General features: G+C 27.5%; 3 protein-coding genes across 3 annotated transcripts in view; all 3 read right to left on the bottom strand.

Annotated features, from left to right (window-relative positions):
• Window positions 1–2,555: 2,555 nt before the first annotated feature.
• LOC103308678 (kelch-like protein 3) lies at window positions 2,556–3,122 on the bottom strand. Its single transcript, XM_008182473.1, has 3 exons — window positions 3,066–3,122; window positions 2,863–3,003; window positions 2,556–2,798 (listed from the first exon to the last, which is right to left on the bottom strand). The coding sequence occupies exons 1-3, from the start codon at window positions 3,120–3,122 to the stop codon at window positions 2,556–2,558; spliced, it is 441 nt and encodes a 146-aa protein (XP_008180695.1).
• A 4,529-nt stretch (window positions 3,123–7,651) lies between these two features.
• LOC103308679 (esterase E4) lies at window positions 7,652–13,575 on the bottom strand. The gene is made up of 11 exons (XM_016802495.2): window positions 13,484–13,575; window positions 13,331–13,379; window positions 12,279–12,467; window positions 10,834–10,983; window positions 10,582–10,741; window positions 10,315–10,500; window positions 10,057–10,250; window positions 9,595–9,760; window positions 8,963–9,144; window positions 8,300–8,568; window positions 7,652–8,216 (listed from the first exon to the last, which is right to left on the bottom strand). The coding sequence occupies exons 3-11, from the start codon at window positions 12,459–12,461 to the stop codon at window positions 8,024–8,026; spliced, it is 1,683 nt and encodes a 560-aa protein (XP_016657984.1). The 5' UTR covers window positions 12,462–12,467; window positions 13,331–13,379; window positions 13,484–13,575; the 3' UTR covers window positions 7,652–8,023.
• The window catches only part of LOC100166921 (esterase FE4), a 7,497-nt gene continuing 3,876 nt past the window's right edge, over window positions 12,751–16,371 (bottom strand). The window contains exon 10 of the mRNA XM_008182475.3: window positions 12,751–12,770. Within this exon, the coding sequence (XP_008180697.1) occupies window positions 12,751–12,770 (20 nt within the window). The remainder of the gene's footprint in view (window positions 12,771–16,371) is intronic.

Here is a 16,371-nt window from a genome sequence, read left to right as displayed (position 1 = left end):
TGTATACACTGACATCAAAATCTATAATATTAATAATTTTTAAAAAAGGGGAAGTTACAGTAGTGCAGTAGGCACAGTAGCTGATGTCGAGAGCACTTAGTCGTTGAGTAATAGCACTGTAATATATGTGTTAAACTCAAATTTGAACTGAATGGTACCTAAATCATTGCATACGATAAATGATTCTGAGCGATGACAGTCTGCCAGCCTACTTATATTACTAAGTATGTAATTACGTAAATGTATATATTATGATATATTTATATTGCTCTCAGCTCTTATAGAAACTGATTTTACTATAAATATGATACGGTAAAATAAATACATTTTTTCCCAATACATTGTACTATTTACTATTAATTGTGTGTACCTATATATTAATTAATATTTAATTATTATGATAGTATACCTATATTATTTATTTCATCTCATACCTATTATTGTAATATTCTTTCGAAACAATACCGAATACCATAGAATGGTGTGAATAGGTTCTATAGATATGAAATATAATAATATATACGTCAAATTTCCGCCAAAAATATTTTTTAATTACAACAAAATTACTAAAATCTTTATTCTTCGTTTAAATATTTAAGTTCGTTCATATCTGAGTTATAAATGTTTGTAAAAAATTGTGTCTATACATACGTATATTTATATTTTTATGTACCTAATACCTATATATATATTTATTACGTGTTTGGTTTCAGTATACATTACTAATGAGGAATCTTGTATCAAAAATTCAAAATGTTACTATAAAAATTGAACATTTTATACATTTAGAACTACACAATAATTGGCAAATTTTCTACATTTTGACGAATTTTCCCAAAATTTGATCTTTAAACTTTTGTCTAACGAAACCACGCATTTTAATTTTAAATATTTTTAAATTGCTAAAAGAACAACTGAGGTGGGGTCTTGTATTACATTTTCGAGCTTTCTGACAGAACTTATAAACTTTTATCAACACGGTTTGTAAAAACAAAACTGAATAAATTCAAACATTCGAAATAGATATTTAGCCTGATGGAGTCTAAATATTTTGAATAATCGATTGAATATAGACAATGATAATTTGCAGTGGCGAAGTGTCATAGAAGACAAAGAGACAACCAATGTCTCCCCACTTAGAACACGGGACGAATAAATAATTATTTTGTTTTATAAAATATTTACAAATGTGAATTTTATTTTATACTATAAATATGATGTATGTTTCAATATTTGTTAAAATTGTTTTTTCGTTGTATACAGTTATATAATTCTCAAAATAGATTAGATGTTCTCGATACGGCCGTGCGTATGAGAAGGCGATATACGGCCATACGGATCATTCCAAATATGGATATAATATGGTACTATATCTAATGGATATAACGTCTCGCAATCATGGGTGCCCGAGTACAGGGGGAATGCTAGTGGAGTTTACTATCTACGCTATGAGACGCGTCTCGCCGCTCGTAATTACCTCGGTCCTCAATATTTACTATCAACGTCACCGTATGACCCTTGTGAACATGGCAGCGCAACATTAGCAGACATTTTTGGAGTTGGACAACTTACAAAATTTGTTGGACATTATTTTCACCGGTGGGCCAATTTCCAATCTTCCGCTGCCAAGTTCACGCCAGTAGCGCAACTGATTGTTGGTTAGGTTAGGTTTTTGTGCTAGACTGAACAAGTCTTCATTTGTTGGACAACTTTCATAATTTTTTGGACATTATTTTCACAGGAATAAAAATTAACGGTAGTTATCTACATTATAATAGCCTCCACTTAGAAGGTTTACTTGCAAAAAAAGGCATATACTGAATTAGGAGCGTCATATTTATGTTTGCTCCCTCATACATTGTCTCTTAATACGGCCCTGATCACTATACCTAATAGTTTCAGTATAACAGATATTTTGCTAAACAATTAAAATTCTAAAAATTATCTAAAAAAAACTATAAAAAATTAATTTTTTTCAGAACTACTAATCACCTGTATAACCAATATTAACCCGAATAATAACAGTAATCAACACCAAAACGTTAGTTTAGTTTTTTTATTCTTACATCGGAATACATGCAGCACCCAAAACCAGAATAAACCATTCGGGTGCAAAGACCTACTTAAATTAACTATTTTTCTTCAGTTATTGTATTTTCACCAAATGGCTTATATTAACATTTTCTTTACATACTACATACATGTTAAAATTTGGTCACCATTTGATATTATAGCAATTTAAAAATATTTAAGATACATAGGCATAATTTGTTTTAAAAAATTTATTTTATAAAAAACAAATATGTATAGAACAATTCGTCATACATTATAGATACATAATATGTTCATATAACTACCAACAATGAGTAATTCTGTACGCTGATTAATTATAATGTGGTGGTCTATCAACAGCTACTCCACCATAAATTCGTACTCCCTCTCTCGACAATGCCTCTATGGTCCAATTATTATTGTGGGGGTTGTAAATTTCTATGGTATTAACAATTGATAAATCAGTTTCTCCGCTAACATACAAAAAGCCATCTAATGTAAATCTAAGGTAAATGCATATCAGGTATAAAAGACCATTTTCCATCTCCACAACTTGGTCTATAACATTCTACACTTTTCAGATATATCGATCCATCATAGCCGCCAATAGCATACATAATACCGTCCATGACTCCTACAGCAACACCTTGGCGATATTTTGACATATCTGCAACTAGTGTCCACGTGTTAAGGGTGGAATCATAATATTCCACAGATTTCAAAACATCACAATTAACACCTCCAACCTACAAAATTTAACTAAGATAAGTTAATTATAAACTAAAAATAATAAAATATGTAATTATTCACTGCATATAAACGATTGTTGAGTGCACCAATTCCAAAATCATATCTCTTATCTGTCATACTAGTTACCATTCTCCAATTTTGATCCACGACATCAAATACCTCTACACTATTTAATGCAGTGGTATTATCATCGCCACCAACCTAGAATTATAAAATAATATATATTTATAATATAAAATAAATAATATATTAATATAGCTTACAGCATAGATGTTGTCATCTAAAATGCCAACTCCTAATCGCTGTCGTCCAATTGACATGCTGACCATTTGAACCCAAGAGTGCATTCATGAAGCTAAATCAAGTATAAAAACAGATTTGAAGCCTTGATTGATTCACTCCTCCCATAACAAACACAAACTGATCTTTCAATACGCAAATACCAGCTGCATGATGATACCAATCATTTACCCCTGGTGCGTTCTCCCAAACCTTGGATACCGGGTCATACCATTCTGTATAATATTTTGGCAATGTCTTAAACTTCTTGAATAGTAGAATAACCTGATAGAATAAAATGATCAAAATAATTGTGAAAGTAAATGTATTAATCAAAACGGAATCATACTTTTTGTGAGCCACCAAATTGTCTAGGTTTGCATCTAATTGTGTCTGGAATGACAAACCATTCATTGGTTTTTTTGAAACCAAATTCATATGCTTCGTGGATATATTTCTTACCTAAAAACATTATAATAATAATTCATAAAATATATAAATTCATAATGATGGCACATTTATGAAAATAACTTACATCCAGCACTATTAGATTCTGAGTGGAACGATGAATGTATTGATTTTACAATGATGTGTGTTTTTTTTTTTATTTTTTTTTTACTTTTTTTTTTATTTTTTTTTTTTATTTTTTTTTGTGTCTGTCATCACGTTTTACGACAGTAAAAGTGCTTGGATTTTCTTCAACAGTACCTTTTCTGATAAGGAAAGTGAATCTAGTTGGTACTTTGGGGGGTCAAAAGTAAATTTTTTCCAATAGTTTTCAAACGCGCCGTGAAAAAACAAAAGAAAAATTAAGAAAAACGGGAATTTTTACGCAAAATCTGTTTTCGAGAAAATCGATTTTGGGTTTTTGGTGTAACTTTAAAACGAATGACTGTAGATACATGAAATTTTCACTGGTTGTTTATATTTCCATTTTCTATACATGATAAAATTTTCAAAATATTTTGATTTGTTTTGAGCTGTTTACGGACAATTTCAGTTTCCAATTTAATTAGTTTTTTTTTTCTATGAATGTCAATAAAATTTTATTTGTTGAGGAAAAATACTTGAAAATTTAATACAAGGCTCCTACTATATTGTTACAATGACATTTGAAAAATATTAAAAATCCATAGTCACAGTTTTTTTTTATTAGCATTTAAAGTTCAAAAATTGACAAAATATGGAAAAATCACGAAAATTAGTAAATTATTTTGAGTTTATAATTCGTAAAAATTTTTCTTTTTAGAACTAAGATTTTAAAATGTAACACAATATTCCTTATAGGATAATCTACCTTTATCTAAAAAAAAATGTCTATAAGAAACTCAAATTAAATTTTTTATGAGCGTTCGAAATTCATATTTTTACAACATTCGATATTCACTCGATTTCTTACGTAACGATTTTCTTATTTTGTTGTAATTAAAAAACGAGTGACTTTAGAAACTTGAAAATTTCACTAAATGTTTATATTAGCATTTCTATATACGATAAAATTTTGAAAATAATTTGACTCTTTTTGAGCTGTTTACGGACATTGTAAGTTTTCAATTTTTTTAGTTTTTTTTTTCTATAAATATAAATAAAGTTTTATCTATTGGGCCAAAAAGTGTAAAAATTAATACAAGGCTCCTGATACATTGTTACAATAACAGTTGAAAAATATTAAAAATACATAGCCACATTTATCTTTTATAAGCATTTGATGTTGAAATTTTGACAAAATTTATCAAATTTAAAATTGAATAATTATTTTGTATTTAAAAATTTATATAAAATGTTCAACTTTTATATTTAAGGATTGAAAATTTAAAAAAAGATTCCACGTAAATATTTAATTCTGTTACCAAAAATTCTAAGAAATACATAAACACAGTTTATTTTTATAGTAATTTTAAGTTCAAATTTGGACGAAATTACATATTAAAAAACCTCGAATAACTATTTTAGTTATTTTGTTGTGATTGTATAATATTATTTGCGGATAATTGAAACTTCTAAAGTATACTATTATATATCTATGATAGTACCACGGTTTGTTGTTGATGCATAAAGCGTTACCTAATGGATATTGTGATATGATTAATTTGGAATTTATCAATAATACTATAGATAAGTATACCTATAATATGTATGTCTAATATCTAGACTGACAAACCGTCTCCGCTCAGAATCGTTTTTCTTATACAGTGATATTACATTATTGAATTCAAATTTAATAGTATCCATTATACAGTGACCCACTTGTAACCTACTGTACAGCAGAGCGACATCCACTTACCCACCTTTTTTTATCTTAAAATCAATAGCTGTAACGATATTGTTAAAAAAAACCGTAAAAAACTAAAAAAAATCACCCTAGAATCCAAGATGGCGGACACATGTGGACCTCGGAGGGATGGCGCATTTTTTTTGTCAATTAGAGCCTCAAGACGAAAATTTTTGCAAGAATATGCCTTTTTTGGAGCTCTATTGGACTATAAACGTCGGCTCCATTATCAGAATAACATGAAAGTGAATAAAATATGGTCGTGAGGAAATTAAATAAATAATATTTTTAAAAAAGGAATGGAACATACACTAATCGACAAAATAATATTATAGTTAAAGGCCCGTATAAGCCCGAACCTACAAAATTATGTTAACTTTATAGAAATACGGTACGTATAGGTTATCCGTATTATTAAGAAAACTTTACTACAATAATAAATATCAAAGTCAAAATTGATAAAAACAATATGTTGAACAAAACAATATATTCATTATAACTACGCTTAGGAACTTATTCTAGAATTCACATATTTTTTCTGAATCATGTAAAGGTAGCAGAGTAAAATAAAAATCTTGTTCATGTTATATAAAATCTAAATCCAAAATTGTAGTGTGCATATTTTTGCATATTTTAATGTTTTTTCTTATTAGAGCATATTTTAGCAGTAAGTATGTAGCTTTTAAGTGCTATAAATATAACGGGACTACTGCAGCCCTAGTTACCTACCTATTTAAAAATCAAGTGCAGCAGCGGAAAGTAGTTTTTCAGCAATGCTTGTATTTAAGACACACTAACCACTAAGTGGTGTAGCCAAGAGGGGTTTGTGTGTTGAACCACCCCCCCCCCCCCCACAATTCCATAATCCTGGCTACGCTACTGGACACACTTGATCAACTATGACCACCGAATGTCTTTATTATGAATAAAGATGATGATTTATAAGTAATATGATTGTTGAAAGTTTGGAAAAACAAAAACTGAGGTAGTGAAATCTGAGGTCTTTAAATTACTTATTATTTATTAAGCTGTTTTCAGTTTTTGTTATTAAAAAAATCTAAAAAGATTTAAAACTGAATATATGTTTCACTTATACAATACAAGCTGAATACCCGGCTTCGGAAGTGTGCAGTTTTTTTTTTTTATGGACAATTTTATAATAATATATAGTAGGTATATTATGCACTATACATTATGCGTATGTCTGTTTGAGTGTATTTCAGTTTTAATGTACCTCTGTAGTCAGCTCACGGACAAATCGGCGTAAGTTTACCTAGCTATGTGAAATAATTCTTTCTTATCAATTTCATAGTGGGTCTCTTCATCATAGTATCAATATGCAACATCTATCCAAATTCCATACTTGTAACTTCGGCAGTTCCGGCTAGGCGGTTAGTCAGTCGGTAACGACAAGTTCGTTTGTATATGTATGTAGTAACGTGAAAATGGACTGTGCGCGCAGTGTATATATGTTTACTTCTTTTTTATTGGTTATGATTCGTTGTCTAGGTATATTGCGTACACAGTCACACACTTCAAGTTACTACCTTCTCATATATATATATACATATATTCACCTCCGTTGATATATATGTATATATATATATAAGGATTTAATTATATGCTAAATTGACTCACCCTAATTTGATTGAGAATCCGTTAGACGTTCGATGAATAAAGGAAGAATAAATGGGCTTAGGGACAAAGTTGGGCATTGACTAGTTAAAAAGTTAAAGTTAAGTTGAAAAGTTAATTTTTTTTTTAACTTTTTAACTTAACTAGTTAGTTCATTTTCTAATCAACTTATGAACTTAACTAGTTTAATTTACAGTGGAAATAACTTAGCTTTTCTCAGTTGATTTAAAAAAAATTCATCAAGTTAAAAACATTTTGAAATTTTTCGTTTATACGTAAACTATATCAGTATAAAATAAAAATAATCCAATACAAAAACACAAACATTTCTGTTCTTTTTCTTGATAACATAATTTTGTATATATTAATATATTTTATTAAGTTGTAAATTATATATTATGCGAATTTCAATTATAAATGTTTTTAATAAAATTAATAATTTTAAATTGCAAATTGACAATTGTTATGTTTTAATGTTATGTTATAACTTATTATAAATATGAAGGCCTTGTACTTCACGTATTATGACATCCAATTGCTATACGATATAAAAAAAATATATTTGTTAAATTATTAATTTGAGATGAGAATAGTTTGAATTAGTAAATAATAGTAAAGTAAAAGTAAAAGGGTATAGGTATACAATGTACATTATGATAAAAGTTCAATAGAATTGTTTTTTATAATTAATAAATTAAAAATTAGAAATACACATTCACTCTTTATGTGATTTACATACTATTACTAATTTAAAAAAAAATAGATTAAAATAATTAACACAACAAAAATATCAACACAGTCAAAATTTATTAAAAAAATAAATTAATTACCTAGGTTACCTTACATAATTTTTTTTAAATATTTTTATTTGACATATTAAGCATTCGGCAATCTATACAAACTATTACAATGAGTTTATATGATAATAAATTAATATATTGTTTCTACCCGAGTAACAAATAACTTAATACCTAGGTACCCAAACTATCTAATTATATGTTTAGTATATATTTGAGAATAAATACATAATCAAAGTTAATTTTTAACTGTTCCTCGGTTTTCGTTCAATCCAGATAAAAGTGGCAAACTATTCCAAAACTCATACTCGTCAACGTATGGTTTCTCCTTAATCAAAGGAATACTTGTATTGATCAAAACAAATTCATATTTTTTTGTATCAAATGTAGGCCATTTTTCTCCATCTACTTTACCGTCAATGGTCATGTCGCTAAATCAAAACGTTCAAGTTTTATTCAATGTATTTAATTGTGTACACTTATAAGTTATAAGCAAACAATCATGATAACGTACTTGGCAGATGCGAAATTTGTCCATATGTTCACCATAAGATTTGATACACTGAGGTCCTCTCCCTGTAGGTCACCACGTTCAGTTGTATAAAACAAACTGGTTACTTCGTCAGCGTGCGTTACCCCTAATTTTTTTGGAAATGGATATGGTCCATATACCGAATTAAACGATACATAGTTCAAATGATCGTATATGTAATAATATACCGGTCGTGATAACTCAATTGCCATTTTAAAGATACCATGTAAAAATAAACCGCCAGAAATCATCTATAAACATTATAAATTAAATATTCGAATAATTGCCATTGTAATATATTTCCTTTAACAAAACTATTTAAATCAAAACTGTTATTTTAAAAACATCACTATAAAATATTATTTGTTTTTTATAATATAACTGAAATGACTGTCAGAAGCCGTTACAATATAATATAATATTATAATATTATGCCTACATATTATTATATTCAATTTCAAACTGTATGACTGTTTTCTACAGAATAGGTTAAAAATTAACTTGGTATTTAAATATTTAATAAATACCTTGATTTAAAATTCTTTTAATATTATCTAATACATTATTCCTATCATTATTTATTAATCATAAGTATAAAATAATTTTTGAAAACATTTTGTTATTTGACAGTAGAATAAAACATACTTTGACAGCATTCAATGGATCATTCAAAGTACCGTCGGGGAAATATCGTTGAAATATCTTGTCGCCAATTATTGGAATATCTGAATACTTTGTCGTATATCTATACTCTAAAAATGACGATACGTAATGATCAAAATCATCTTTCAATTCAGTATATACAAGATCAGTTGCGTTATACATTCCTATTCAAAAAAACAAACAAAAAATTATAACTTTAATACACCTGTAAACAAGTAATTACAATTCCTCCCATTTATTCAAAAATTTCAATTTTCAAACATAACATATGTTATTCAGCGTTATAAATTATTAATAATAAAATGAGTAATATCTTTCAGCCGATTCCTATCAGTGGTTAACATTTAAAAACCCATGTTGCAAAACATAATATTAGGTATACTTTACACACCACAAATAATTCACAAAGACCCTCGTGATATTCAAACAATTTTAAGACAACTAAAAAATGATAAAATACTATAATTTAATTAGTTATTAGTTTTCATTATGCCTATCCACCCACCTACTCAAATGACGGGTTAGGCATGAAGAAAACTTTTTTTTGCGCCACACTGTTCTTACTTACCGGCTACCAACAGTTGCAGGTAGAATATAAACGTAATTATACTTACTAGAGGCAAAAATACCCCCCTCTCCAGAGTTCATTCCCATTAAAACTGGAACTTTTGATATTTGTTTAAAGTCCAGTAAAGGATATTTACATAAAAACGATTCTTTTTTTCTATTACAATTTTCAGCAACAGGCATGAAATTAATTATTGGATAATTTCTCCACTCCTGTAAAAGTAGATAAAATAGAATAAATAAAAACATATAATTTTTCATAGGTTGACCTCCACTTCTCTCAACTAGAATATAAAGCTAATGTGAGATATGCAGAAGTCACCCTGGGATACCCATGCAATTTTGAGCCATTGTTAAAATATTTAATTAGTTAATAAAAAATATAGAAAAAATATTAAGTACAATCTGTGATGGACACAGTTTTGAATTAAGTATTTAATTTGCACTGATTAGTAGATATGTATTTGGAATGCTATATTTTTTTCAATGTACAAAAATTATTTACTTACAAATAAATTGTTATATAAGTTCACTAAAACTTTGGCAGGAACTTGTTTTAAACATTTAATCATCTGTCTTGGTTCTTCGGGGCATCCAGCAATAGTTGAAATAGCAGAAGCTCTTCGTTCGGCCCACCCCGGTGGGGATACGCCCCAAAGGTTTAATGGCGTGGCACTTTCCATTATTGCTTTGTGAAACAACCCTATTATAACATTTAAAATTTGGAATTAATTGAATTTTGATATTTTTTGGATACTTGTACTTACCTTTGCTCATTTTTGATAACAAATGTAAACCAACGGAAGCACTTCCTGCACTTTGTCCAAATAATGTAACTTTTCTTCGATTTCCACCAAATTTATCAATATTTTTTTTTACCCACTGTAGTGCTAAGACTTGGTCTTTCATACCATAATTACCCGGCAAGTCATCGTTTTCAGTACTTAGAAAACCTAATAAATATTAATAAGAAACCAATTAAAAATATAATAATTAAATAGTTACTGAACATAATACTTAAATAAATAATATGCCTAGAATTCCAAGTCTATAATTTATGGTAACTAGAACTATATCCTTGTCTAACAAATATTGAGGACCATATAAACTTAAACCTCCCGAACCAGAAAAATAACCTCCACCGGCAATCCAAAACATGACTGGAAGTAATTTTCTATCACCCTTTTTTGGTATCTATTTACATTATATAATATAATGTTATTATTAAACAAAATAATAAATTTTTTGAGAGTAAAATTGTAATGTATTTTATATTATTTGATTACTTTTGGAGTGTACACATTGAGATAAAGACAGTCCTCTGCACCGACAAGGATATCTGCTTGTTGATAATAAAACAAGTTCCTCTGAATACACACTTGTGGCTCGGTAGTAGCATTTAAAACACCTATCCACGGATCTGCTGGTACTGGATCCTAATAACAATAATCTGAATTGCATTTAAGGACATATTGATACGGGCTTTATACAAGGAGTTTAGTATAGGCAATACGTGTGTACAAATTTATCGGTTTATACGATCATTAGTGAATGTCTGTTATAGATTCTTCTGAATTCTGATTATAGATAGATTTTATCAATGCTCGATGACTACTGACCCAGCACAGTTTATATTAGGGATCAAAATTTCCGAAAAAAAAAGGTTTTCCGAAAACAACCAGGTTTTTTTCCCGTTTTTTTTCGGAAAAATTGAGAAAATTTGGTTTCATTTAAAATTTCCGGAAAAAGTGGTTTTGACGAAAAAAACTGGTTTTTTTTCCTGAAAAATTGAAAAATTGCATAATAAAATTGATTTTTTTTCTAAAGAACAGAAAAAGTAATGTATAGTGGAAACAATCTAATATATAATGATAGTTGATACTTGATAATCATATTACATGCATATTATATATACCATACCCAAAGCTGGGCAAGTTAGTCATTTTTTTCAACTAGTTGAAGTTAAGTTACCTTAATAAAAAAACTAACTAAGTTAGAACTTATCAAGTATTTACTATGTAGTTTTTTCTTATAAATTATTAATATTATTTAATTTTTACCAACTCACTAAGTTTAAAAATATAAAATCTATCAAATAGTTACTGTACCTAATATAATTTATAAACCTATCAGCCAATTACTATAATACCTTATTAGTTATTACAAATATAAATTGACAATGAGTATACACTTTTTAACATTTAAAAATACAGGTGATTTATTACACTCTCCTACATAAATAACAATTTGATATTATGTATCGTACGTTATTTTTACAACAAATATTGAAATATCCATATATTTTTATAGATTAATTTTAATTTTTAATACAATAATACATTATTGGCAAATGTGAAATGACAATGACAGGTTTCCTAATCTATTTTTTAAAACGATTTTTTTTTTACATAGATTATTTTAATTTTTAAGCATAAATACAATTTTTTAACTTTCCAAAAATTTAGTTTTTTTTTTTAATTTTCCGAAAACTTCGGTTTTTTTTGGAAATGTATTATTTCAATATTCTCCAATTTTTCCACGTTTTTCGAGGCTCTGGGAAAAAAACGGTTTTTTTCCGAAATTTTCCCGAATTTTTCCGGAAATTTTCCGGTATTTTGATCCCTAGTTTATACACTCACACATATCCGTACAGTCACTTAACACGAATGATCGGTTTCTACATTTTCACTCTCCTTGTTTACGAAACTCAATATTATTTTGTATGATTAACCTTAAACCTAAGATCTCCCGTTGGTGGTTTGGCGTAGGGTATTCCCTGAAACGCTTTGAATTCTCGTCCATTTCTTGTTTTCAAACTGCTACCAGTCAACTTTCCTTGATTTAATTGTAACACTTCATCCGCACCAAATACGAAACCGAAAAGTAACGTAAGAATAACAAATATCTCCTCCATATTTATCTGAAATAAAAATATTTACTATAAGAAGTAAATAAATATTAAAGAGTTATATTCGTTTGTCGATAACAGAGCATTCATGTTTAATAACCATGACTCTAAGTGTCGATTGCTATTTATTGTTATAATAATATTATATAAAATAACATAAGGGGTATCAAACTTTTTTGGTAAGTCGTATACAGTGCTGTGTGGGTAGTAAATGTGAAGACTGAAGATATGTATTCACCAAAAAGTAGAAATAATGTTATACAAATAACCAAAACCTAGTTACAAGTTTAACATTTTATTGTATCTTAATCACACCTAAAATTAAATTTATAAATATGATAGTTAAATTATTGTATTAATTTATGTTGTATTTAGTATAAATATATATATTAATTAAAATTTAAAAAATTATCATATTAAAAATTAAATATCATTAACTACTTAAACAAATAATAATTGTTGATGTTAGTTTATAAGTTAAATATAAATTAGTTAATACGTCAAATACTAAAAATGTATTATAAACATATAATGATTAGCTTATTACGTTATTACATTGATTTTTTAAAAATTAAAATTTATAACCAAATGCTGCAGCGCATCATGACAATCCAAATTCACATTGTGGAAACAAGTAAAAATTATAATCACTTTTCATGCCGTATTTATTGTATAACTAAATTTATAGTAAAACTTAACACTAAGTCTCTACCAAATAACAATCATCAATACCTAGATATTTTAAAGATGGACAATCTTATAGAGAACATAATACATAAGATAGTCATTAATAAGTATTAACAATTAACAATACAATTTAAAACGTAATAATATAACACTCGTATCAACATACAAAATAGAAACATGAAACTTACTTCAAAGAATATCACTTGGGATTAATATTTGCATTGACAAAGTAATATTCTATGTAACAAAAAAATGACACAATATACTAGGTATTAAAAAGACGTGGTTAAATAAATTTCAATAAATTTAAAGTATTTATAAAATGTAATTAATATACTCACAATGTGGTCTGTGTACTGGTGTACTACCTATAGAAATAACGGTGGATACAACATTTATATTCAAATTAAACCAAATATGAATAGCTCACGAGTAAGTAATATTGATAATATATTATAGTCCCACATTGTAGTAGTCAGCAATCGACGGTGGATATCTATTGATTGCAATATTGTTGAATCAGGTCAAGTTTTTTTAATCACTAAAAAACGAAATCTATCATAAAAATTTGACCAAAATTAGGGTTAAGAGTTAAATGATAAAAATAATAAATAAAAATAATTACTGGTCAAAAATGCTTAATTAAGTTTATACATTTTATTTGAATTCTAAATGAATAAATAACAATGTCGATAAAACTCTTTAATCTAAACCCGCATATTAAGTTGTAATACCATATTACAAACGTAGGTATAATGACTTTATCTAGTTTGGTTAACAAATTAAAATAATTTAAATATCGAAAAAACCTAAGTACCTATAGCATAATATTACATAAAAAATAAAACGGGTGAATTGAAAAAAAAAATAAAAACGAATATATCAAAGAAACATATCACGTTTATTATTATTATTTATTTTTAAGTTAAAAAACATTACGACCTATCTATTTTCAAACAAAAACACAGTTTTTAACTTTACTTGCATAATATGTAGACAGTCATATGTCAGTATAAATTCAAAATTGAGAAGGGAAATTGAATAAATGCTATTAAAATAATTCGGAACCAATTCGGATATACCCTTCGTAACAACCCGAGAATCAATTCGGTCGTTTGGGAACAAATTCAGACTTCAGATACACCGGATTTGATTAGGTGCTTAAATCGAATGAAGAAACAAAATTATGAATTATGTTACTTACTTATTTACAATTATACATAATTTCTAAAAATAATATTATTGTTGTAATAAAAAAATATTGTTTTATTTATTTTTCTACAAGGCAAACTTCTACACTTAAAATGTACATGTCGTTTCCCATCCATATTTAAGTTTTTAAATTTAAAATTTAAACTTTCACCATCCACATACTTTTCTTTGTAATTCATCAAATTATATTAAAAATATTAAATAGCATAGGTATAATAGTTTTTTTATATTTTTGCGTGCATATAAGTTTATATTATATTATTATGCATGTGTATAATAAAAGTTATGACTGAAGACATATTTCCGATGACATATTATTATCAATGTTGCAGGTTAGTTAAGCAAATACGTAATGCAAATTACAAATCACTGTGACGAAATTACTTTTTCAGTAACACTGTAGTGATTTAATTATATTTTATTTAAATTAACACAATTGTAACGAAATTACTTTATAAAAGTTATTTCTATAGAGTAACGCATTATTTTCGACGTTATTAAAACAATGACAGTAATAATATGACAATACGTCATAACCTAGATGCTAAAATAGGTACTAGAAAAAAGTAAATTCAATTAAATTTATTAGGTAATGATTTCAACAATTTTAAACTTTTATATAATAATCAACAATATTATTAAAGATCGGAAAATAAGAGTTAAGATTCAAAATCAAAATTGAATTCAAATTAATTATGACTTATCAGTAAACCAAAGTCTAAAATAATAATAAATATTATTATTTGACATATTTTATTATGAATGTACGTCCTAGGTTCCTCAATGTTAAACGGTTATACCTCATCAAATCACCAGATAAGCCGTAAAATTTGTTCATGTATTTACTATATTGTATAACATATTTTACTCATTAACAATGTAACTATACTCGGGCAGTCGGGCCATACATCATCAATGCTATACCATTATTTATTATAGTTATTAATTATTACTACTTATTATTCATTGTGGACTGATTTTGTAATTCATTTTTAAAAAAAGTAACGTATACCTTACGTGGTAAATATAATGTTGGATAATTTAAATACAAATATTTAATGCGTAACGTGTAACGTAATCGTATTACTTTTCAAAAGTAATTTACCTAACACTGCATTACTGAGTGCATATTATATTATAAAAGATTTAACAATAAAATAAGAGTCAATAAGTAAAATGACTACAGACGCAGTAGGTAGTATTATATTCAACAATATTTAATACATAATATTCCAGTTAATAGGGACCTTGCAAAAAATACCAAAGTTTCTTCTTGGTGCCCTCATTGACCGAAAATAATGCACCATCCCTCCGAGGTCTGTAAGTGTCCGCCATCTTGGATTTTAGGTGAATTGTAATATGTAGGTGATAAAAATTATTATTTGAACGTTTCATTTCACTTCAAAATTTTGTACAATTATTTCACACATTTATACATCTTCATCAGAGCATCGAAATACCTAATGAAAAAGATAATGTTGTAGATTGTACCCATACTGTATATTAGCTATATAGCAACATCTACAATGGCACAACAGCGATTGCTCGGAACTACGTGCAGCACAATAATCGAATTTTTTAGTACGTTTCCAAAATGATCGGCTCTTATAGGTTTGACCGTGTTCGAGGTTTCCACCTGGTCCGTTATTGCAGTATCTGTATTCTGCAGTTTTTATACAACCTTTCTTGTCACAAATTTTACAATCTTTAATTTTTATGAAAGCTATTAGATTCTGAGTGGAATGATGAATGTATTGATTTTACAATGATGTGTGTTTTTTTTTTTTATTATTTTTTTTTTTTTGTGTCTGTCATCACCTTTTAGGACAGTAAAAGTGCTTTGGGATTTTTCTTCGACAGTACTTTTTCTGATAGGAAAGTGAATCTAGTTTGGTACTTTGGGGGCTCAAAAAGTAATATTTTTCCAATAGTTTTTAAAAGCGCAGTGAAAAACAAAGAAAAATTATGGAAAAACGGGAATTTTTACGCAAAATTTGTTTTCGAGAAAATTGAATTT

Source organism: Acyrthosiphon pisum, chromosome A1, assembly GCF_005508785.2.
Source record: "Acyrthosiphon pisum isolate AL4f chromosome A1, pea_aphid_22Mar2018_4r6ur, whole genome shotgun sequence".
In the NCBI taxonomy this organism is placed as follows: Eukaryota; Metazoa; Arthropoda; class Insecta; order Hemiptera; family Aphididae; genus Acyrthosiphon; species Acyrthosiphon pisum.
The sequence above is the reverse complement of the archived record's forward strand: the minus strand, read 5'-3'. Positions and strand labels throughout refer to the sequence as shown.